This window comes from Suncus etruscus, chromosome 2, assembly GCF_024139225.1.
Source record: "Suncus etruscus isolate mSunEtr1 chromosome 2, mSunEtr1.pri.cur, whole genome shotgun sequence".
NCBI classification, from domain to species: domain Eukaryota; kingdom Metazoa; phylum Chordata; class Mammalia; order Eulipotyphla; family Soricidae; genus Suncus; species Suncus etruscus.
In genome coordinates this window covers 117,345,592-117,369,993 of record NC_064849.1, presented here as the reverse complement: position 1 = coordinate 117,369,993, position 24,402 = coordinate 117,345,592, and the positions used below count along the sequence as shown (strand labels likewise).

General features: G+C 36.1%; 1 protein-coding gene across 4 annotated transcripts in view; it reads left to right on the top strand.

Annotated features, from left to right (window-relative positions):
* Positions 1-21,225, top strand: part of PDE4D (phosphodiesterase 4D) — a 219,147-nt gene extending 197,922 nt beyond the window's left edge. For all 4 annotated transcript variants that reach the window (XM_049768776.1, XM_049768775.1, XM_049768778.1 and 1 more), the window contains 8 exons: positions 1,678-1,850; positions 2,410-2,508; positions 3,607-3,771; positions 4,615-4,714; positions 14,256-14,410; positions 15,250-15,372; positions 16,075-16,257; positions 17,471-21,225. In XM_049768776.1, coding sequence (XP_049624733.1) covers positions 1,678-1,850; positions 2,410-2,508; positions 3,607-3,771; positions 4,615-4,714; positions 14,256-14,410; positions 15,250-15,372; positions 16,075-16,257; positions 17,471-17,887 — 1,415 coding nt within the window. In that variant the 3' untranslated portion in view covers positions 17,888-21,225. The remainder of the gene's footprint in view (positions 1-1,677; positions 1,851-2,409; positions 2,509-3,606; positions 3,772-4,614; positions 4,715-14,255; positions 14,411-15,249; positions 15,373-16,074; positions 16,258-17,470) is intronic.
* The last annotated feature ends 3,177 nt before the right edge of the window (positions 21,226-24,402 follow it).

Below are 24,402 nucleotides of genomic sequence, written 5' to 3'. Positions count from 1 at the left end.
CTCTGCACTCAGAAATTGCTTCTGGCAGGCATGGGGACCATATGGGATGCTGGGATTCAAACCACGTTTGTCCTGGATTGGATGCATGCAAGGCAAAAGCCCTACCGCTATGCTATTCTCCAGGCCCATATAGTTCATTTATCTTTCAGTATTATTTGGGATTTTAAGGATTCTCGAAATAAAAAATTGTATGTTGCCAATTTTTTAAGTACTGAGTTATATATTTGTATAGGGAGAGCTGTGTGTGCATTCAACAAATCCTTATCATCTAGCCACGATAGATACTTTGTATTGAATGATTCATTAGATAGAAATGGTCACTAGCCTCAAAAGATTGATAATCTGGTAGATCAAACTTGTTGATAATAACACAAGAATATGATGTGCTTGGACTTATGTGACTACTCCCACCCCCACATCTACAAACTATAGCATGTGACTAACTTGTATATATCCTTGATTTGAATCTATTTTCAAAATTAAGTTTCTACAATATCAAATTAGCATGTTTATTAAAAACATTTATTGAACACATACAATGTAGAAAGATGAGTTTGGGGGCACTCACTGCCTCAAAATAGTAGATGAGTGTACTGAGATCGCTAAATATTTTTTAAAGAGCACTTATCTTTTGTGAATATTATACGTACTCAGCAAATATTGGAGCATTATGTCTGGTGCACTGTTACATCCTATCATTACTTGCAACAAGTAATGAAAATATAAAATAGCAGAAATCCTAATATGTCCTATTTGACTAAGCTGCTAGGTTCACACATTCATGTTTTTGTGATACTTGTGTGTAAAGTCTCTACCATTTCAAAGCAGACATTCCAACTGGACTTCTGAGTAGACAAGAAAAGAATTTTTAAGCCATTAAGTCTGAAATAGGTATGGAGTTGATGAACACTCAAAATTACCAATGTGCACTACTAGTTTTTCAAATTCCTCATCAATTCTTAGAAAATACTCGTTTAAGGAACTGTTGAAAAACTGGATCTTTAGATATTAACTTTGTGTTTGAAGGCCTAATACTAGTCCTTTTTTAAATTATACTCAACTTTTTCCTAAAGGGGCTCTTATTTTAAACATTTTATGTAATATATGATGACCAACTAGACCATGTCTAGTTGTAGAGGCAGGTTTTTGGCTCCAGCAGTAAAGCACTAGTTTCAAGCCCCACTCCACTGTAGGGTGCATACTTAGTAAAATACTAATTCTATCTATACATGTTATCATTTTTGAAAAATGGACCAGGCGCCAGAGAGATAGCATGGAGGTAGGGAGTTTGCCTTGCATGCAGAAGGAAGGTAGTTCAAATCCCGGTTCCATATGGTCCCCCAAGCTTGCCAGGAGTGATTTCTGAGCATAGAGCCAGGAATAACCACTGAGCACTGCCGGGTGTGGCCCAAAAACCAAAAGAGAAGAAAAAAGAAAAATGGGCAAGAGCAATAGACAGCAAATAGAGCACTCATCTGCCTTGCACATGCTAGACCTGAGTTTGATCCCTGGTATGGTTCTTTGAGCCTGCCAGGAGTGATCACTGAGTATAAAGCCAGGAGTAAACTCTGAGCACAGCTGGATGTGGCACATAAACAAAAATAAAATTACTTAAAAAAACTATTTTAAACCAGTCAGAATTAATAATGTTTGTAAAATATTTTCTCAATTTTTTAGATAAGCAGCATGAAGTGGAAATTCCCTCTCCCACTCAAAAGGAGAAGGAAAAAAAGAAAAGGCCAATGTCTCAGATCAGTGGGGTGAAGAAGTTGATGCACAGCTCCAGTTTGACTAATTCAAGCATCCCACGGTTTGGGGTTAAAACAGAACAAGAAGATGTCCTTGCCAAGGTGAGAGAATTTCAAGGATTGTGGTCATAAATATTCATAGATGCCTTCTATTGGTTCCTTTGTGTTGCAAATAGTAGAGATGTTCATTAATTTGTAGGTTGTTTCATAGTTGTTTGTTTTCTCTTGAAAATTGGGAAACCATTTTCTGAAGCTCCTTCTAAATTATGTAAATTTGAGTTTTATTAATATGTAGATTTAGATAGGTTGTTTTCACTTGACCTATGCATTTTTTATTTCTTGCCTCTGTGATGTGTTGTTTGACTTTAAAGAATTAAATACTATTACATTTCCTGTATTCATAGATTTTACCAATTGAAGAAATGCTTTGAAATTGATATTCTAAATATGTCCAAGGCATAAACTAAATACCTTAAGACTGTTCAGTTTTCGTGCATTTAGTGAATTTGCCTAGCTTATCTCTACTAAAGTTGACCATTACTTTTACAATAAATCCCTTTTTTAAAAAAATATAACAATCTATAAAAGTGAGTAATTTCTAAATGACTATTCATTCTTTTATTTTCCGTCATCACTTCTAACCTTTTTTTTTTAACTTTAGGAACTAGAAGATGTGAACAAATGGGGTCTTCATGTTTTCAGAATAGCAGAATTGTCTGGTAACCGGCCTTTGACTGTTATCATGCACACCATCTTTCAGGTAATATAGTTAAGTTCTTTTGTCTTTTTAAAAAATTATGATGACAATGTCTATTCAATATAAAGTGCTATTGTACATGTATTTTATACATGGTGTGCAGGAGATGAACCTTTATAATGCATTCATTTTCATCATTTTTTACTACTCACCCTTTTTTTTCTGATTTATTTTATTACCAGGAATCTAGAGGATTTTTTTTTTTATTACAATCTAGAATGTTTTGTACCTAGAAGGTTTTTTTTTTTGGGTTTTTTTTTTTTTTTTTTTTTTTTTTTGGTTTTTGGGCCACACCTGGCATTGCTCAGGGGTTACTCCTGGCTGCCTGCTCAGAAACAGCTCCTGGCAGGCACGGGGACCATATGGGACACCGGGATTCGAACCAACCACCTTTGGTCCTGGATCGGCTGCTTGCAAGACAAACGCCGCTGTGCTATCTCTCCGGGCCCCTAGAAGGTTATTTTTATTTGTTTTCCTATTTTCTCCTTTCCCAAAAAATCTAGAAAATTATAGCATGAGTGAAATGCAAATAAAACATCTGTTAAATGATAAAGATAATCTAAAAAATTGAAGAGTTTCATTAAAATAATAATTTTCTAAATTATTCAGATGATCCTGCCTCCCATAGGGAAAGGAGTGCTAACTGTAACAATTCACTGTTTTTGATATTACTCTCCTCTTCATAGAACTTCTGACACTGGCTTTTGCTGTAGTTCCATTTAGAATTTAAATAAGAAATTGAGAACTCTTATTAATGTCTTCATAGTCAGGTAGCTCTGGCCCTAGAGAGAATGTTGTATTCTAATGGTGTGATACAGTGGCTGAGCCAATTGCTCTTCATGGCCTTCCTGATCACAGGACACAAAACACTTTTTAGAATTGTGATTCATTCCTATCTCCAGAGAACACCTAGTTTGGCTTGACCCCTTTAAGTCCTTCGATCTTTCCGAAGTTTTAATTTTCTCACTGAACATTATAAGAGTGCTCTCTTCTCTTTCTGGGCTATTTATAGATAGCATTGAGCTGAGTTATTTTACACACACTGAAAAATATTGCCATTGAAGGACAAAACGTGAAGAAGAATAATTTCTTTTCCTACAGGAGCGGGATTTATTAAAAACATTTAAAATTCCAGTAGATACTTTAATTACATACCTTATGACCTTGGAAGACCATTACCATGCAGATGTCGCCTACCACAACAATATCCATGCAGCAGATGTCGTTCAGTCCACGCATGTGCTGTTGTCTACACCTGCTTTGGAGGTAAATAGAATTTCTTCAAAAACACTAGCTTGCTACTCATAAAGACCCTTTAAACTGAAAAGTATATAGTGCAGAAAGGAACAGATTTCATTGCAAATATGTTGGTCATAAAAGAGCAATTGAATAAAGAAAAAAGATTAATACTCATTCACAGATTTAAGGATTCATTGGTTTATGAAACTGCTACAATAAAATGAGGTAGCAGTCCTTCCATAAAGCACATATGGTTTAGTTCATCTTGCTATTTTTTTAATTTAGTCTAGTTAATTTTGCATATATGGTTTAATAATACTTATATAATATATTAATATAACAAATATATTGATAATGTGTTTTAATATACTATATTAGAAAGAAGTGCACATTTAGTTCTATCAAATCTCAAAAATTTGCCATCAAATGTATAGGAGACTATTTGTTTTGCTAATCTATTGAGAGAAAGATTCTCTTGATAATTTATGTATTTTATATCTTTTTTCTGTAAAATTTTGTTACTATTTTAATTAAAGGCAAAAACTGCCTGCCTTAAAATATTAATCCTGCTGAGATTTTCAAGCATAGGTTTGACAGAAAAAACCTTTAAAACCCTTAAAGAATTTCAAGTTGATCCCTTTGTAATTGTTTTAATTAACCCATGAAAATGGTTTTATCAATTAGATCAAAATGTTTTCTTTAAAAGTTCATAAGTAGCTCAATTTTCTAAAAATTTTTCTTTCTGATGAATCGTGAACAAAAAACAGGAAGTTTATGTATTTCCATCAAATTCTAGGAAGTAACTTCCCATTTGTTTACACCTTTTAAATCATAGAATAACAATGTAATCTATATTGTCTATTGTTACAGGCTGTGTTTACAGATTTAGAGATTCTCGCAGCAATCTTTGCCAGTGCAATACATGATGTAGATCATCCCGGTGTGTCAAATCAGTTTCTGATCAATACAAGTAAGTATAGTTCATTTATTTTTGAGAATTAATTTTTTCTTTATAAGTTTTTTATCAACTATATCCATGGAGCATTGCCATGAATATTTTCCCTGCATTAGCTAATTGAAAGCCAATTTTTCATTAAAACAAATGGAATAAATGATTGATGGTTTGATTTGAAAGGTTAGTTTCCAGCTTTACATTTTATAAATCTTAGCCCTTCTAATGTCAATGTAATGGTTTTAAAGTAGTAAATGATGAAACTGTATATAGATTTAATAGATTATACAGAGACAAAACTTACTGGAAAAATTTTAACATTTCTGTTTGCAAATCCTTCAGTAAGCATAGTTAAATCATTATAACCTAAAGTTTACAAGCTATGTAAACTTAGGCTATTAATCAATTGGTAGTGCCTATGTACCAGATGGACTGATTTCAATTCATAAGACTGCATGTCTTTCCTCAACACCCTTCAGCACTGCCAGGTTAGATCTTGATAGCCCCTTAGCATCTATGGAGGAGCTATAGATATAGGAGCTATAGGAGCTATAGATAGATATAGATATAGATGTCCATGTATAAGATATATATATATATATATATATACAGATACAAATAAAGATAGATATAGGAGCTATAGATGTAGTACAGCAGGTAAGTCAATTTGCCTTGCAAGGAGCTAACTCAGATTTGCTCCCAGCACTACACATGGTCCCCAAACACCTCCAGGAGTAATCCCTGCATGTAGAGCCAAGAGTAATCCCTAAGTACCATCCAAAAACATAGAACATATGTAAGTTTACTAGTCTATGGAATGGGAGATATAAAAGAGACAGCTACTAATTCATATATGTTTAAGATCAATTCTTCAGCTAATTTAAACTCAAGAGCTTTTTTTTCAGCTCTCTTTACCAGATTCATCAAATACTGATTTTAAAACTAAATTTAAAAGCATTAAGGTTCTAGAGATACTGTTCCAACATTGTTGGTGTCTTCAGTTTTCTGTATCATGTGCTCCATGTTTTTGCTCATTCCCTAAGCCAAAGTCTAGGAAATTATGGTTCCAAAGGTTGTGCTCAGTCTCTGTTGTCAGAATTGGGCCTCTGTACTAAGAAATCTTGATTTTTGTAAGAGACCCTACCTAGGGTAGGGTTTTCCTTAATGGTCTCGAGGTACATTCTGCCCAGTCCTAGGACCTGCAAAATACCAAGATTGCTTGCTACAGTGCCCTTATTTTCTTTTCCACAACTGAGAGGAAAGGTTCCTGACACCACATACACACACGCACACACACACACACACACACACACACACACACACACACACACACACAAAACCAAAACCCTGGGATATGGCAATGAGAAGGTATGGAGCCAGTGGTTGTTCCCATGACAATATGCTTCAAGAGTGAAGAGACCCTGAATCTCTTAGGCCACGGGAATTTCCTTCCTTCCCCAATACTTACTGTGCCTATACAAAAAAAAAAAAAAAAAAAAGGGTGGAGTAACATCAAACCCTGCTACTGCAGTACTTTTTCTGTTGTTGTTTTTTTTTATATATTATTTTCCTTATCTTTTTTCTTCTACTTTTTTCTTTTTTTTTTCACTTTTGTGGACATTATTCGGTGATTCTTTTTTCTTTTTTAGTAGTTGATACCAAATTTTTTCTTCTCTTTTCCTTAACCTTTTTATCTCCAACAGAATAGCATAACTTGAATCATTCAGCCTCATAAATTGAGGGGGGGAAAGAATGATACCAGAGCCAGTCATATGAACATGTAGTGTAAATAAAAAATGACCAGACTGGAACATCAAACAGAATAGATACCCAAACTGGGACTTCAAGGGAAACTTTCTGCGCCTGTCTGCCTCTGTTTCTGAATCCCTGAAGGTTTCCTCAGAAGCCTAGGGAGCGCATCCCCAAAAAACTGCATTTTGAAGCTGCCCAGTAAGTACATTCTGGCTGCGGGGGTCACTGTCCAATAAGCTGAGGTCTCTGGCCTGTGGAGGCTCTGCCCTGCTGTGTCTTTGTTTACTCTGAGGACTGTCAACTAGAGGCAGCAGAAGAGCACAGCTGCTTCGCTTTGCAGCCACGCACGCTTTCTAACCAATGAACCCCACCACAACACGCAGGAAAAACCACACTACAAGCATGACAATGGGGAAACCTCGCAGGCAAACACCATTCACAGAAAATGAAGATGAAAGCTCAGATGACCTAATAAATTAACCTCTCAGATAAGGAGTTTAGAATAGAAATATGGAAGATGTTTGTAGAACTCAAAAAAAGCATAGATCCATCTGAACAGAACACAAAGACAGAAATCAGAAAACTCCAAACTGAAATAACAGATCTGAAAAACACAGTTGCTCAACTGAAAACCTCAATGGATAGCCTCGCCAACAGGGTATCAGCAGCTGAGGAGAGAAACAGAGTACTGGAAGATGTGATGCAGAAAAACTCAACACAAGAGAAGAAATTGGAAAAGAACCTTAAGACAAATGAACAGGCAATGGAAAAAGTACTCAAGGAATGTGAACAGATGAAAATAGAAGTCTTTGATAAACTCAACAGAAACAACATAAGAATCATTGGAGTCCCAGAAACCCAGGAAGGAGATCTCCAGGAAGAATCAACTGTCAAAGACATTATAAAAGAGATACTCCCAGAGTTAAAGACTACATGCAATCAAATCCTGCATGCCTGAAGAGTACCAGCTAAAAGAGACCCAAAGAAAAACACCGCAAGACATATCCTCGTTACAATGACAAACCCCATAGATAGAGATAGAATACTGAAAGCAGCAAGATCAAAAAGGGAAATTAGATTCAAAGGAGGATCCCTAAGACTTACAACAGACATGTCACAAGAAACTCTCAAGGCCAGAAGACAGTGGTGGGATATTGTGACAAGACGGAATGAAATGAATGCCTCACTGAGAATACTGCACCCAGCCCAACTCACGTTCAAGTTTGAAGGAAGAATACATAGCTTCATGGATAAACAACAGCTCAAAAACTTCACAGATGATAAACCAGCCTTAAAGGAAAAACTGAAAGGTCTACTCTAAGACAAGAGAGACCAAGAAACACAGCAAACGTATCTACAAAGATGACATTAAATCCTATGACAATCATCTCCCTCAATGTCAATGGACTAAATTCACTAATTAAAAGACACAGAGTGGCAAAATGGGTCAAAAAGATGAATCCAACCTTCTGCTGCCTACAAGAAACACATCTGAATAGTCAGAACAAACATAGACTCAAGATCAAAGGCTGGAGGAAAATCATCCAAGCAAACAACACCCTCAAAAAAGCTGGGGTGGCCATATTAATATCTGATGACACCAACTTTATACTCAGAAAAGTGGTAAGGGACAAAGATGGACACTATATACTAATGAAGGGGTATGTGCAACAGGAAGAAATCAGACTATTAAGAATAGATACCTAACCTATAACAAGCTGTAAGGTGGAAACCAGTTGCACTAGGATTCGGGGGGGGGGGGGTAAAGGAGGGAGATGTGGGATACATGCTGGGAACAGAGTGGAGGGAGGACAACATTGGTGGTGGAAATGCTCTTCATTCATTGTCACTGTGTACCGTAAATAATTCTATGTAATGAACTCCAGTCACAATAAAAAAAAATATAAAAAAAGATAGATTATCTCCAATTCTCCATCTTCTAAAAGTTTATATGACATCAGAAAAGACCTAAAATGTTGGAAGAAGTTGGGAATGCTTATAGAGAACTATCATAATAACAGTAGAATGAGTTATATTATATAATTGTTATTATTATATTATTATTATTTATTATATTATATTATATTATATATATTATATATATTATATTATATTATATATTATATATATTATATATATTATTATATAATATATATTATATTAAATATTATATTATATTAAATATTATATTATATTATTATATATTATTATATTATATAACTGTTATATTATATAACTATATAATAGGCATTTAAATTCATCTGTGTAGTTTAATGTTCTGTATCAAAATAAAACCCATGCATTCTGAAAAACTAAAAAAAATAAAAGTAAAAGCATTAAGGCATTAGCTTGTTTTTAAGTTAGCCACATTGTTAATGTCTTTAGCAAACTGACAGATAATAATTTGCCTCATGCCTTAGTCACTTATTTTGAAACAAACTGCATTGGAGGAGAAAGGCCAAGGGTCTTGAAGGTGCAGAGTTCAACCCCATATTTCCTCTAGAATGGCAGAACAGTTTTCAATGAACATGTGACAGCATTTGAAAAAAAAATTGTAAAATGCTTTCATAGAGCCATGCAAAGTTTATTTATCATGTGTCAGGGCTGTAACTCAGCAGTACAGTGTTTGTTTTGCTTGTGTGAGGCTCTGGGTTTTATCTCTCAAATGTAAAAAAAGGGGGGGGGGAACAAAAACACATTCATCATATCTGTATACATATGTGTAAGTATGGGCATATATGCCAACATATACTCACATGTATACAATCTGATATCTATCTTCACTGAATTGATCAAACTTAAACCCAAGATGTCAACCAGTTATTTTTGTTTATATGGGTTTTCAGAATAAATTTTTAATTGAGCCACCACAAAATACACAGTTATAAAGTTGTTCATGATTGACTTATTCCTTTACTAATGCATACATTTTCTGCCTCCAATGTCCCCAGACATTTTCCTGGATGGATGGATGGATGGATAGATGGATGGATGGATGGATGGATGGATGGATGGATGGATGGATGGATGGATGGTTGGTTGGTTGTTCGGGCTTTCTGTATCTCTCCTTTACTTTTTTCTTTTTAGACACTGGTTTGCAATATTGTTACTTAAGGGTATCATGCATATCAGTTTACCTCCTTTTAGTACTGAATTTTGGTCCAGAACAACCATTTCCAACTACCATTACCACAGTGATCCCTTCTCTGTCCTACCTGCACTCCTCTGCTCTTTGTGGCAGGCTTCCTACCATGAACCAATCTTTCTGACCCTCTTCTCTATTATCTTTGGATCTTATTACCATACTATATTGTTTTTATATCCCACAAATGAGTGTAATTATTATGTCTATCATTCTCCCTCTGACTCATTTCAGCATAGTTCTCTCCAAATCTATCCATGTGTAAGCAAATTTCATGGCTTCATTTTTTCTAATAGATGTATAACATTTTATTGTGTAGATGTGCCATAGTTTTTTTTATCCACTCATCTGTTCTCAGGTACTTGTCTGATTTCCAGATTCTGGCAATTGTGAATAGTGCTGCAGTGAACCTAAGAGTGCAGATGTCTTTTTCTCCATTGTGTTTTTGAGTTCCTAGGGTATATTCTCAGGAGTAGTATTGCTGGGTCATATGGGAGCTATTTTTCTAGTTTTTTGAGAAATGTCCATAAAGCTGGTTTCCAAAAAGGCTTCAACCATTTATTTTATCTTATTCTCATATGACCCCTTTATAGACTCCCAGGAAATTCCAGTGGAACCACAGTTGAAAATCACTTAAAAACCTATCAATAGGGGAGGTGAGAATACCAAGAAAGAAAACAAGTCAGAAAGGGGCCAGGGTCAGAAAAAGCTTAAGAAACCATTTTACAGTAAATTTCCCTAGTGGACAGTTACCTATGCGTTAAAATGGTTTGTTTTTGTTTTTTTTTTTTTAATTTTTTATTTTATTTTTTTTTGTGGACTTTATAAAATTGAAAGAATATTTTCTATTATATATTATGACAATTTCTTTTTTTTCCAGTTAATCCTAAATTGTAGTGCATCTTTTATACTTTTTTTTTAACACCACCCATCACCAGTGCAACATTCCCATCACCAATGTCCCAAGTCTCCCTCCTCCCCACCCGACCCCCGCCTGTACTCTAAACAGGTTCTCAATTTCCCTCATACATTCTCATTATTAGGACAGTTCAAAATGTAGTTATTTATCCAACTAAACTCATCACTCTTTGTGATGAGCTTCCTGAGGTGAGCTGGAACTTCCAGCTCTTTTCTCTTTTGTGTCTGAAAGTTATTATTGCAAGAATGTCTTTCATTTTTCTTAAAACCCATAAATGTGTGAGACCATTCTGCATTTTTCTCTCTCTCTCTGACTTATTTCACTCAGCATAATAGATTCCGTGTACATCCATGTATAGGAAAATTTCATGACTTCATCTCTCCTGACAGCTGCATAATATTCCATTGTGTATATGTACCACAGTTTCTTTAGCCATTCGTCTGTTGAAGGGCATCTTGGTTGTTTCCAGAGTCTTGCTATGGTAAATAGTGCTGCAATGAATATAGGTGTAAGGAAGGGGTTTTTGTATTGTATTTTTGTGTTCCTAGGGTATATTCCTAGGAGTGGTATAGCTGGATCGTATGGGAACTCGATTTCCAGTTTTTGGAGGAATCTCCATATCGCTTTCCATAAAGGTTGAACTAGACAGCATTCCCACCAGCAGTGGATAAGAGTTCCTTTCTCCCCACATCCCCGCCAACACTGTTTATTCTCATTCTTTGTGATGTGTGCCATTCTCTGTGGTGTGAGGTGGTATCTCATCGTTGTTTTGATTTGCATCTCCCTGATGATTAGTGATGTGGAGCACTTTTTCATGTGTCAACACTAGACAGGTCAACCAGACTGAAACCTAACAAGAATATACTAGACCTGAGGAGAGAAATGGAAGAGGCCTAGTAGATATATACAGGACACTCCACCCCCAGAAGCCTGGATACACATTTTTCTCTAATGTACATGGGACATTCTCTAGGATAGACTACATGTTAGCACACAAAATGTTTTTAATAAAATATGCCTTGAACCACACATTTTGAATGACTATATATATTATATCTGGTTTGTTTTGAGAGCCATACTGCACTTCTTACATGCGTAAATATTTATTTTAATGATAGTGCTAGCTAATGTGATTCAGTTCTGAGAATTACTGTTATATTCCATGAGTCATATGATATTTGGGGAATAAAAGCATTCCAGTGTTTTTCTGAAAATAAAACACTGCCTTGCTAGTAGAGAGTAATAAAAAATGCAGAAAGGTTTATCTTGGTATGTTGCCCCTAAATTTCTAAATAAAATATTTTAAACACAAAAAACTATCACAAGAAGATGTACTTGAATTTGTTTATTTGTTTGTTTGGCTGGTTGGTAGGATTTTGGACCATACCCAATATTCCTCAGGATTTACTCCTGGCTCTGTGCTCAGAACTCACTCCTGGCAGACTCAGGAGACAGAATAGAATGCCAGAGATCAAACTGGGTCCTTCACATGCAAGGCAAACACCCTATGCTATGCCTCCAGCCCTTCTCACTCTCCATGCCTAATGAAAACAACAGTGACTTTTTATTTCCAATAGAACTGCTGTAGACTATTTTTTAATAAAACTGTTATGATTTGTGGAATATGGCTTTTTGTTTTGTTGGTTTTTTTTTTAAATTTTGTTTTGGTACTATTGTTTTTGTTGGTTTGTGTTTTTTTGTTTGGTTAGTTTGATTTTGAGCCACACCCAGCTTTACACCAACAGTGCTCACACCCAGATATTCTCAGGATTTATTCCTGGCTCAGGATTTGTATGATCACTCCTAATGGACTCTCTATACCATATGGGATGCTAGATTCAAATTATGGTCAACTATGAGCAAGGCAAGCATTCCACCCACTATATTGCTCCAGCTCGCTTATTTTCTTAATTTATTTTGTAATTTATATTTTAGTTTGGGGGCCACAACCAGCTGTTATACCAGGGCTTTTTTCTGTCAGTATCAGCACCATATGGGATGCATCACTGATATTAACATATAAAATTTATACAGGAGATGTAGCTTCATGATTTTACGTTCTATGCTTGGTGAAGGTTGACTTTTTCCAGAAACAGCAGGGTGGTAACATTGTACAATATATAGTTTTTGCTGGCACTTTATAGTCTGATTTGATTCATTACTTGGTCATGCACTTCTCACTATGTAATTTTACAGATTTTTAAATGAATACAGAAATTCTATTTCTATTTGATTTTTCATTTTAAGAAAGTTGCTTATTAGGGCCAGAGCAATATTATAATTAATAGGTTGCTTGCCTTGCACATGGCTGAAACCAAGTTCCATCCCTGGTACCCCATATGGTCCCCAGAACCTGCAAGGATTTTACTGGTACCTGAGCACTCAAGCACCTTCACATGTAGTCCTAAAACACAAAACAACCTGAAAATGAAGAAAGTTGTATTTTTTTCTTTCATAACACTAAAAATTCAATTTGAATGTTTTTGTGCATTCCATTATATATAGTACTGTATTTTTATAAATTTAAAACTAAGGATTAATTAATAAAAGAATTAAGAACACTTCCCCATTACAAGCAAAGGCCTTTACCAGATTACCAGGCATATGAAATAAAGATCTTTTTACTTTATAAAAGAGTTATAAAAGAATTGAAAATTATTTGGGAGAGACTATTAAGACTTATACAGAGGACCAAGGCAATAGTACACAGAGTTAAAGACTTGCCTCTTTGCAGCTGACCTGGTTCTATTCCCAGACACTCCATATGATCCGCTAAGCACCAAAGGGTATGGCCAAAAATACACACAAAAAAGATAGATACAGTGGAATATAATCAAAGCCTAATGCGTAGCATTAAAAAAAATGGAGTTTGCAAATGCGAGTGAGCAGTTCTTCTCTTGCTGATCAAGAAAGACTTTTTGAAAGAGGTGACTTAAGACTGTACTTTGAACATGAAAGACTTTCAACAGAAATGTTATACGACCTCCTAACCTCTACTTCTTCATTCACCCAGAGCAGTCTGATTACCCCTGAACTTCCAAGGAATGTATGTCGATATTCTAGATTAACATCTACGCACAAAATGTACTCAGGAGCTGCAGAATTTTGCCTCTCCTTTGAGATGTGATCTCATGCCTTTAATCTTAGAGAAGAATGGAGAGTTAAATGATTGATTATCTTGAGTTTTTAAGTTGCTTAAAAGCTAATATTCATTGACCTCAAAATCAACAATTACTACCACTTTTCAGCAATAGCCTCCAGAGACTGGAGAGACAGTAGAAGTCATCTGTTCAATAAGGAATTGTTTATGACCTTTCAGTCAGTCTGAACTTTTTTTAAATGTCAGGGCCCAATCACTTTCTTTTCAAGACATGCTGGCCCACAGATCTTGGACAGCCCTGGCAGAAAAGGTCCTTCTGTTGCCCAGTGAAATTCATTCTTTGTTGCAGCATCCATTTCACAGATCAACTTTTTGGTTGTAACTTTTGTTTTTGTTTGGGGCCACAGCCAGTGATGTTCAGGTGTCACTCCTGGCTCTTCACTTAGGAATTACTTCTGGCAGGCTCACTGGGTCATATGGGGTACCATAGATCAAACCTGGATTAGCTGCATGCAAGGCAAGCACCCTACCCACTATACTATCACGCCAACCTCTAAAATCAAAAAACATTACAAACAAGGTATCTCTGAGTATGATGAATAGGTGGATTCAGAATATTACTAATCTTATCTTTTCTTCTTTTAAGACTCTGAACTTGCCTTGATGTACAATGATTCTTCTGTCTTGGAAAACCATCATTTGGCTGTGGGCTTTAAGTTGCTTCAAGAAGAAAACTGTGACATTTTCCAGAATTTGACCAAAAAGCAAAGACAATCATTGAGGAAAATGGTCATTGATATTGTAAGTATCTTAAAAGAGAAAGAGAGAGAGAATTACAATGTGGTTGTTATCTTGAAAAAGAGTTGAGTATCAGATATAGGCAGTTTCTGTTATTTTTTAATATTTGAGAAGCTGCTCTGGCAGTGAAACTCTTGAATAGAGATTCTAGCTCTAGCAGTTGGATTTACCAGGAATGGATAGCTTATATTCACCATTCCAGTTTTCCAAACTCTTCTAGTTTTATGGCAAGAAGGTGACTAACAAAAAGCAAAAGGTGCTGGCCAAAGATTGAATAGTTTTTGTTTTTTTTTTTCCCATTTGGAAATGGCCATTCTCCACAATAAGCAGTGCTGCTTAGTAGTACTCATGACTTCAACTCTTTTCTCTCTGCATAGTATTCAGTGATTATGAGATACAGGAATATCTCTGGTTGTTACCAACTTAACTCTGTTAAGCATTGTACATACAAAGGTCGGAATTATCTGTCTTGAATAAGCTGAAAATTAACCATACTGTTTCATAAGTTATTCTTTGAGCAACCTTGATTTAGTTTATTATTAAGTTCTTTGTAGTATAAGTCTTGAAAAAATTTGAGTCTTTTTCCATGGAGATACACATGCCTTTCTCCCCCCACACTTTGAAAGTGGTTGTTAGTGCCCAATATTTCTGCATGTTGCGCAGAAAACTGAACAAAATAGGGAGAAAGACTGACCCAAGAAATAAAGAATTTCCATTTTCTGTGTTTATTTAACAATGTTTTCCTTTTCTTCTCATATTTGGCATAATATTTTTATATGCAGTTCTTTTTTCTCTGGAGTTTTTTTTTCTCTTAAGCTATAAAAATCTTTCTATCTTTTAAGGTACTTGCAACAGATATGTCAAAACACATGAATCTACTGGCTGATTTGAAAACTATGGTTGAAACTAAGAAAGTGACAAGTTCTGGAGTTCTTCTTCTTGATAATTATTCTGATAGGATTCAGGTAAATCAGATGAGCTTATTGTCTGCATTGATGAACATGTATGTACATGTCTCCACTTCTAGCTTTAGTGAGAGTAATGTCCACTTTTTCTTCCTTATAATTTTAGTAATTAAAAGCAGGACTTTCCTCCAAATTCTTTTTTTTTTTTTTTGGTTTTTGGTTTTTGGGTCACACCCAGTGGTGCTCAGGAGTTACTCCTGACTCTGCACTCAGAAATCTCTCCCGGCAGGCTCAGGGACCATATGGGATGCCGGGACTCGAACCGAAGTCTGTCCTGTGTTAGCCACATGCAAGGCAAACACTTTACTGCTGTGCTATCACTATAGCCCCTCCAAATTCTTAATGTTTAGAACTAAGCAAATAAAATTTCTATGGTCTTTTTATTTGCATATATATTTAAAAAACTTAGCATCTCACAAAACCAACCTCTTAAGCTGTTCTGATTTAATCTATCCATGCATATAATCAGTTATTTTAATGATACTTAGATGTAGAAAAGGTGGCATAATTTAGGACTATTAATACAAAGTGTGAACCACACAGAGACACATCATGGTTGAAAAGTTGAGTGAATCTTGCACTACATGTATTTTTAAGTGTCACAGTTATTTGATGAGAATGTGTAGTAAAAAAAAAAAAAGAAGAAGCAAAAAGAAGAAGAAACAACAGAAGCTGAATAGAGAAAATGTTTGTTTATTTTAGGTCCTTCAGAATATGGTGCATTGTGCAGACCTGAGCAACCCAACAAAGCCGCTCCAGCTGTACCGTCAGTGGACTGACCGCATAATGGAAGAATTCTTCCGCCAAGGAGACAGAGAGAGGGAGCGGGGTATGGAGATAAGTCCCATGTGTGACAAGCACAATGCCTCTGTGGAAAAATCACAGGTGAGTCTCCAACAGTAAAAGCTTTCCAAAAGGAATGCAGCTACTGCTTGTTAAAACTTTGACTATGTCACATACACATCTCACGGCTTTTCAGTGTATTTTGAAAATGATCTTGTTTTTAGAAAGCTTAGTTTCACCTTAATATTTATAAATTTAAAAACTCATTTTATTCTTTAATTGTTGTTAATTGTAGGAGTCACAGCCTCATTCCTGGCTGTGTTGAAGGGCAGGAGCTATGAGGTATTAGGGTTCAGATCCAGCACCATGCAGTCGAATGGCATGTATTCTACCAACTGGATCAGAGCCACTTCCCTGATCCAAAACCTTTTTATTGTTATGATTTATAGTCATTATCTGCATTCTTATAACATGCTATATGCCTTCATTGTGACTACTGTATATTCATATATGTAAAATTAATTCAGTGCTTTTTACTGATTCTATACAGTGCTCTGCATTATTTCTCTCATTTGGATTTAAGGCTTTTTTTTTAATAGGGTAGGGGTTCAGGGTAATGTCTGAAGCAGTGCTTCTCAGGGGACCTAGTGACGACTCTGAGTGAGACATAGCCAAGTGGACTAGTTGTTCAATACTAAGTCCACAGATGTGATGCTCTTCAGACCATGCTCTGTTGGGGCCTCCAGGCAGGCCTCTATCTAGTAATGCCCAGGAAAGCATGTAGTGCAGGGATCAAACCAGGGTTACATTGCTTGTGCCCTGAAAACTCTACTATCTCTCCACCCCTAACTTGTCTGTTCTAAAATAAAGTTCAATAACTGAAGAAATTTTGGGTCACTTCTGATAATGCTCAGGGCTTACTCCTGGCTCTGCACTCAGGTATAACTCATAATATGTGATCCATATGATGAGGTATTAAAGTTTGAACTCAAGTCTACCATGTGCAGGGCAAGTACCCTGCCCATTGTAATATCTCTCTGGCCCCGAGAGTTTTATATTTTTTAAATACCATAACTATAATCTTGAATTAATAGTTCAAGAAGCTCATTTTCAACAGCTAGTAACAATACTCATATTATTTATTATCAAAAACAATGACTAACTTACTAAAATAAGATTAGCTATTGTTTACTCAAGTTTGTGGACTGTGTTATAGTATATGTTTTAGTGTATGTGTGTGACATATGTGGATTAACCTTCCCCATTATTTCTTAGTCCCTAACCTATACTCAAATTTGCTTTTTTTTTTAACTAGGTGGGCTTCATAGACTATATTGTTCACCCTCTCTGGGAGACATGGGCAGACCTAGTACATCCAGATGCCCAGGATATTTTGGACACTTTGGAGGACAATCGTGAGTGGTACCAGAGCACAATTCCTCAGAGCCCCTCCCCAGCACCTGATGACCAGGAGGAAGGCCGGCAAGGCCAGACAGATAAGTTCCAGTTTGAACTGACTTTAGAGGAAGATGGCGAATCAGACACCGAAAAAGACTGTGGCAGTCAGGTGGAGGAAGACACCAGCTGCAGCGACTCCAAGACTCTCTGTACTCAAGACTCAGAGTCGACTGAGATTCCCCTTGACGAGCAGGTGGAAGAAGAGGCGGTTGCAGAGGAAGAGGAATGCCAGCCCGAAGCCACTGTCGTAGAGGATCATTCTCCTGACACGTAACAGTATAAAGCCGTTCACCTCCCCCTCCCCTTTTTTTTTAAAGTAGAAAATTGTTTCCAAAGTGCATGTCACATGCCACAACCGTCGTCACACCTCACTGTCATCTGCCAGGATGTTTGTTGAACAAAACTGACCTTGACTACTCAGTCTGGCGCTCAGGAATATCGTAACCTGTTTTCCACCTCCACGTCATCGGAGTGAAGCGGACATCCTCATGAACAGCATTTGAACCCGACTGCAGCTTGGTAGAGCTGACGAAGAAGAGAAAATCAACTCCAAAGGGTTTTCCATTGAGTGGTTCATCCAGCAGCCCCAAAAGCGATAGGATTTGGGATTTCTTTTCTTTCTGTTTGTTCACGATATTTCCAACAAAAGAAGGCATCGTGCAGAGTGAGAGAGCAGATGAAACAGCAGGTGGATGGGTCAGGAACAGGACACAAGGTGAATCTGTTACCAGGAGGAAGATGAGCCACAGTAATTGCATAATTTTCTAATTTCAAGTCTTCCTGATATCTGACTGAATAGTGTGGTTCAGTGAGCCAACACTAACCTCTACATTTTGTATAATATGTAAAACAGATTTTTTGTAGAGCTTACTTTTATTATTAAATGTATTGAGGTATTATATTTAAAAAACTATGTTCAGAACTTCATCTGCCACTGGTTATTTTTTTCTAAGGAGTAACTTGCAAGTTTTCAGTACAAATCTGTGCTACACTGGATAAATCTCATTTATGAATTTTACTTGCACCTAAGAGTTCATAGCAATTAACTGATTTGTAGTGATTCATTGTTTTATATACCAATGATTTCCATATTTTAAAACAAAAAACCTTATGTTGCAGGAAACCCCTTTTGTAGATCTTTCTTTACTTTGCTTTTTATTTGACTCTTCAGGTAAGCAGAGTTGCTCTCCATTCACATTTCTTCTTGTGTGCAAAGTGAATCTTTGTTTAGTAATACTTCAGTGTGTGTTCTGTCTAATGTGTCTTAAAACTTAATGGACATTTGATCATCAGTTGGTGTTGTCTGAAGCAAGTGAGAGATATAAATATCCAGTAGCTAGAATGGTCAGTCTCTTTTAGATCTTTTCCTACTTAGTGTCTTCTGATAACTTTGCTGTGTCAATAAACCCTCACCTCACAAGTGCATGTCTCTGTAATGGCCCACACATTTCATATTCATTTTTATGGTTTTTTGAAGTCAGTTAGAGTAAGGATAACATTTTCCCCCTTGTGCTGCTTTATTATTTTAGTGTGTTTCAACTGTCCATGTTCTCTAGATGGGGTCTTATCAAATATATCACCATCATTCTGACTTGAAAAAACAGGTAGTCAAGTTGGGATTAGCATTCATTTCTAACATGAGATCGTATATAAAATGACAAGCATTTGGTTCTTGATTTACAAAGAAAAGTTAGCTAGCTAGACAGTTTTTAACAATGTTGGCAGAATATATTAACAAACACCAATACAATTCTCTTTTGTTTCTGTGACTTCACTATGGAATTATGACCTATGTAAGAAGTGACATTAAAAGTAATGACAATTCTTTCTTAATGGCTAGCCACATAACATGTAGGAATTATCATTGGTTTATAACATGTCTTACAAAGAAGAATTTCCTTAAATACACTGAGAGAAAAAAGTTGATAATGCCACTGGCACCAGAGGTTTGGTAATCTAATGTTGTCCTAAATTACTAGCTTAAGTAAAAAGATTCTGTTTAAATAAACTAAAGATCACCTAGGTCTGGAGATAGAGCTCAATGGTAGAATGCATGCCTTACATGTATGCGCCCTGAGTTCAGTCCTCAGCACACATGTGTTCTTTCTTGCGCTCTCTCTCTCTCTCTCATGCACACTTTTTCTCACTCTCTGTCTCACACACAAAGAAAAATTATAGCTCACTCTTGGATAAATACAGTACCAAGATGGCATTATAATTTTAATTATTAATTTCTATTATTTACCTTCTTTTGGCAACTTGGGGAGGCATATATTAAATTTGGTGTTTATTCCTGTTCAACTCAAAATATTCCCCTTCTCTGAGGAATTTAGATTCCAAATAATTGTTGTTCATATTGGTGGCCATGAATTAAAATGGAGACGAAGGAAGGGATATATCACACACATGAAAAAGAAATACAGTTAAAAATAATTTAACCCTGAAAAACATTTATTTTTGGAGATATCTTGGGGTAATAACCCAGAGGTAAGTCTCTATTTTAATCCTCTGAAATAAACTAATGTTTAGAGCCTTTGGTAGAACTTTGGCTAGTTTTTGCTTAGAACAGACAGGAATCAACTAAACATATTTTTTATTTCTCATCCTGTAACTCTTTCAGATTAAGGCCAGATGGCTTCCCAAGAATACTTGGAAACTTATTTCAGTTTTAAGGGTATTTGTCACTGGTGAAGGTCTAGAAGAAATGGCAAAGAATCTATTCCTTTTCCAAAATAATGTCATTCTTTCCCATCTTTGACACTTGGCATTTCCCCACAGAGTGCCTAGAATCTTAATAATAAAAAATTAAAAGCAATATGTTACAAATACACACCTGAAATAGTTTATAACTCTCTTTAAAAGGTTGGGTTCTTTTCCTCAAAGTTGTTGGCTTTTAAATGGTTTGTTATGAATATTCTCAGTGATGGACAATCAAATTATTGTAAAGGTGTAATATTCTAGAGACAGGGACTAATTAATGCACTGTACAATCCACTTAGGACACCCTCTTCTCTCTCTCTCTTCCTCTCTCTCTTTCTCCCCTCTCTCATCAAAGTGCTTCACAATACATGTTTAAAAAGAACACCCTCTTATAGCTGGCTTTGCATTTCCAAAAATGCCATAAGAAAATGCAATATCTGGGTTCTGTATGGGGGAAAAAGTCCAAGTTTGCATAAAAGGAGTACATTTAGCTTGCAAGTTACTAAACACAAAAATACCATTTTTAATTTTATTTTCTTTTATATCACTTAAAATTCACAAGGAGGTAATGTAGATAGAACAACTCACAGACAAGAAAAAACTTGAATGAAATAGGTTTTACAGAAAGCTTTATGATAATTTTTGAGTGCATTATTTATTTTTGTGCCATGCATTTCTTTTCTCACCAAATGACCTTACCTATAATACAGTCTTGTTTGTCTGTTTACAACCATGTATTTATTGTAATGTACATATTGTAATGTTAATTGTAAATTATCAGTTCTTATTAAAACATCATCCTCTGAAGGGATGGTGTTGATATATTTGGGAACTCTTGGTGAGAGAATGAATGGTGTGTATACATACTCCTTGTATATTTTCTTTTCTCCTGTAATATAGTCTTGTCACCTTTAGAGCTTGTTTATGGAAGATTCAAGAAAACTATGAAATACATAAAGATGTATAAATTTAAAAAACATAGCTGCAGGTCTTTGGTCCCAGGGCTGTGCCTTAACTTTAACCAGTCTTTTCTGTTTTGCTGCATTTGAAAGCAAGGTAACAGTGGGGTTAGGGCTGGGCATTTTACCTCTGAGCTTTGACTTGATTGGATTTTACAGAACTCTAGACCCTTGAGAAGATCCTGAGACCTCTTTGTTATGCTTTTTTCCAACGTCATATATATATATATATATATATATATATATATAAAACAATGTTTCCTCTTATCTATTGATCAGAAATGACTTTGGTTAGTTATATTTGATTGTTATTCATTGTCAAACACTACTGGGAAAACACATTATTGATAGGTGATTATAAAAAAAATTATTTTGGCTTCTAGACCACATCAGCACATGAAATAAATCAGAAACTATATAGCCAGAGGTCACATGTGTTGTTGGCTCCTTTCTTCATCAGGCCCCTGACCTGTGAAAGAAAGTGTGTGTAATACAGAAAAGCTTATTCACTCTGGTATTTTTTCAGGCAGGAATCAGTCAATCCTTTGTAAGTCTGTATTTTTAAATACAAGTTGTTGTTTTTTTTATTCCATGCTACTTTACATGACATAACTATTCCCCAGTCTTTAAAATCTGTTTCTACAAATGTTTTTATCAGTTTAAAATTTTAAGGTTTTCAAACTTGTGATTTGGGGTTCTGTGGAGTAAACAGATCCCAAACTATAAAAAAGTCCCAGTGGTTAATATGAACCCTCCCACTGCTGCCCAGCCCTCTGAATACAAAGTTAGTGAAAGGAGAGATTCTTTTTCTAGGAAAAATGAGCCTCCTATTATTTCATTTTATTTTTTGACACAAACTGTAGATTTTAGCAGCCCTGGTCCAAAGGAATTTGATTACCTTTGTTTTAAACAGTACAAAGGGGACACTATAATTACAAAACATCCTTACTGATCTTAGTTTTTAATTTTATTTCTTTGGAGATGTTTTCAGAGTGGTAAATTGTGTGTGAGCATAACAAATGATGATTCTTTTAGTGGTTTCTTAGCCTCTTACAGCCCATGGGGATAGTACTGTACATCAATACCTTCATATGAAATTTTTATATGCAATGAAAATAAAAGCATGGGTTGATTCTGCCTATTTCTGTCTCAAATCTTTTACAATAAAAGAGTATTTTAATTTACAGCTCAGCACAGATTTTTTTAGATTATTAAAAGTTGTTCAATGGGAAGAGAAAGTTCCATCATTAGCATCAATATCCATAATCAAAACAAACAGATTTAATGGTTGGACATCTCTGTTTAAACTAGTATTCTGAAATGCAGCAATTATTTGGACATTCTACAACAGTCCTTTTGGTTTCTATTTTATATAACAGGTTCTACAGATTCAGAATGAAATAAGTAACTTCATGGGCTTCAATATGAAGAGGGACAAAGACTTTAAGAGATTCCACACGTATTCTCATTCTTTGCCTGTGGCAAAGAAACTCAGATGCTATGGTTCAGAGGATATCTATTTACTCTCTCATGGAGGGCCAGCAAGACTTTCTTAGATAACTCATTTGGGACTGAACCTAAGGACAGGAAGATGAAATGGTCTACATGGAAAACTTAGAGTAGTCTTAAGGTCTAAATGAACTTCAGACCTGCAATGATAGTTCCTCACTCTGTCCCCCTCAAATATACACAAGTTCTATATTTTTGTTGTTCTTTTTTGTTTATTGGGCCACACCCAGTGACGCTGAGGGGTTACTCCTGGCTCTGTGCTCAGAAATTGCTCCTGGCTTGGGGGAACCATATGGGATGCCGGGGGAATGCAGTCTGTCCTGGGTCAGCCGTGTTCAAGGCAAAAACCCTACCGCTGCACCACCACTCTGGCCCCAAGTTCTATACTTTTATAATGCCACATATTGGCAAGCATTATAAATGATCCTTATCTAAGAACATAGCCCCATACAAACAACCTGTTCAACAGTTAATCTTTTTTTGGGGGGGGGGACACACCCAGTGATGCTCAGGGGTTACTCCTGGCTCTATGATCAGAAAAAACTCCTGCCAAACTCAGGGAACCATATGGGATACCAAGAATCAAACCCAGTTTTGTCCTGGGTTAACCACATGCTAGGCAAATGCCCTACCACTGTGCTATCTCTCCAGCCCCTAACAGTATATCTTGAGGCCGGAGCCATAGCACAGCGGGTAGGGTGTTTGCCTTGCATGTGACTGACCTAGGTTTCATCCCCAGTTTCCCCTTTGCCCCCCCCCCAACACCACCAGGAATGACCCCTGAGCGCAAAGCCAGGAGTAGCATTTGTGCACTACCCAGTGTGACCAAAAAACCAAAAGTGTATACTTCGTGTTTAAAACTGGTAGACAAGAGATGTTAACTATTTGCTGACCATAACTATCAAATTGATAACAATTGTGATTTCAACTAATCAGACAGGGTATGACCCAAAAACAAAACAAAAAAAAAAAAAAAGAAAAGAAAAAAAGAGACTTTATAAAAATTAAGATACCATGATTTACAAACATTCACAGCTGGATTTCAGGTTTACAATAATCCAACACCAATCTTACTACCAGTGTCCCCAAGTTCCTCCCCACCCCACTGCCAACTTACTGCCTTGATAGGCACATTTTTAAGTTTGGTTATTGATGTTTGGATCACATGCTTTTGCTGTTATTGGCTTTGGTATGTATGTATATATACTCTCTACACTACTGATGTGTCTCAGATATCTGCCCACTCCTCTTGTTAACTCCCATCCACCTCTTTCCCCTCCATTTCTTTCCTTCCCTGTCCTCAGTTCTATGATCCAGGGAGCAGGGTAATCTAGGTATCCCCAAACAAGACTTTTAAGTCTTAGTGTTTTTTTTAATTATATATTTAAGCACCTTGATTATAGACATGATTGTAGTTGAGTTTCAGTCATATAAAGAACACCCCCCTTCACTAGTGCAACATTCCTATCACCAATGTCTCCCATCTCTCTCCTCCCCTTACCCTGTTTTTAAGACAGGCATTCTACTTCTCTCACTAACATTGTCGTGATAGTTGTTAGTGTAGTCATTTCTCTAACTGTATTCACCACTATTTCTTTTTTTTTTTTTTTTTTGGTTTTTG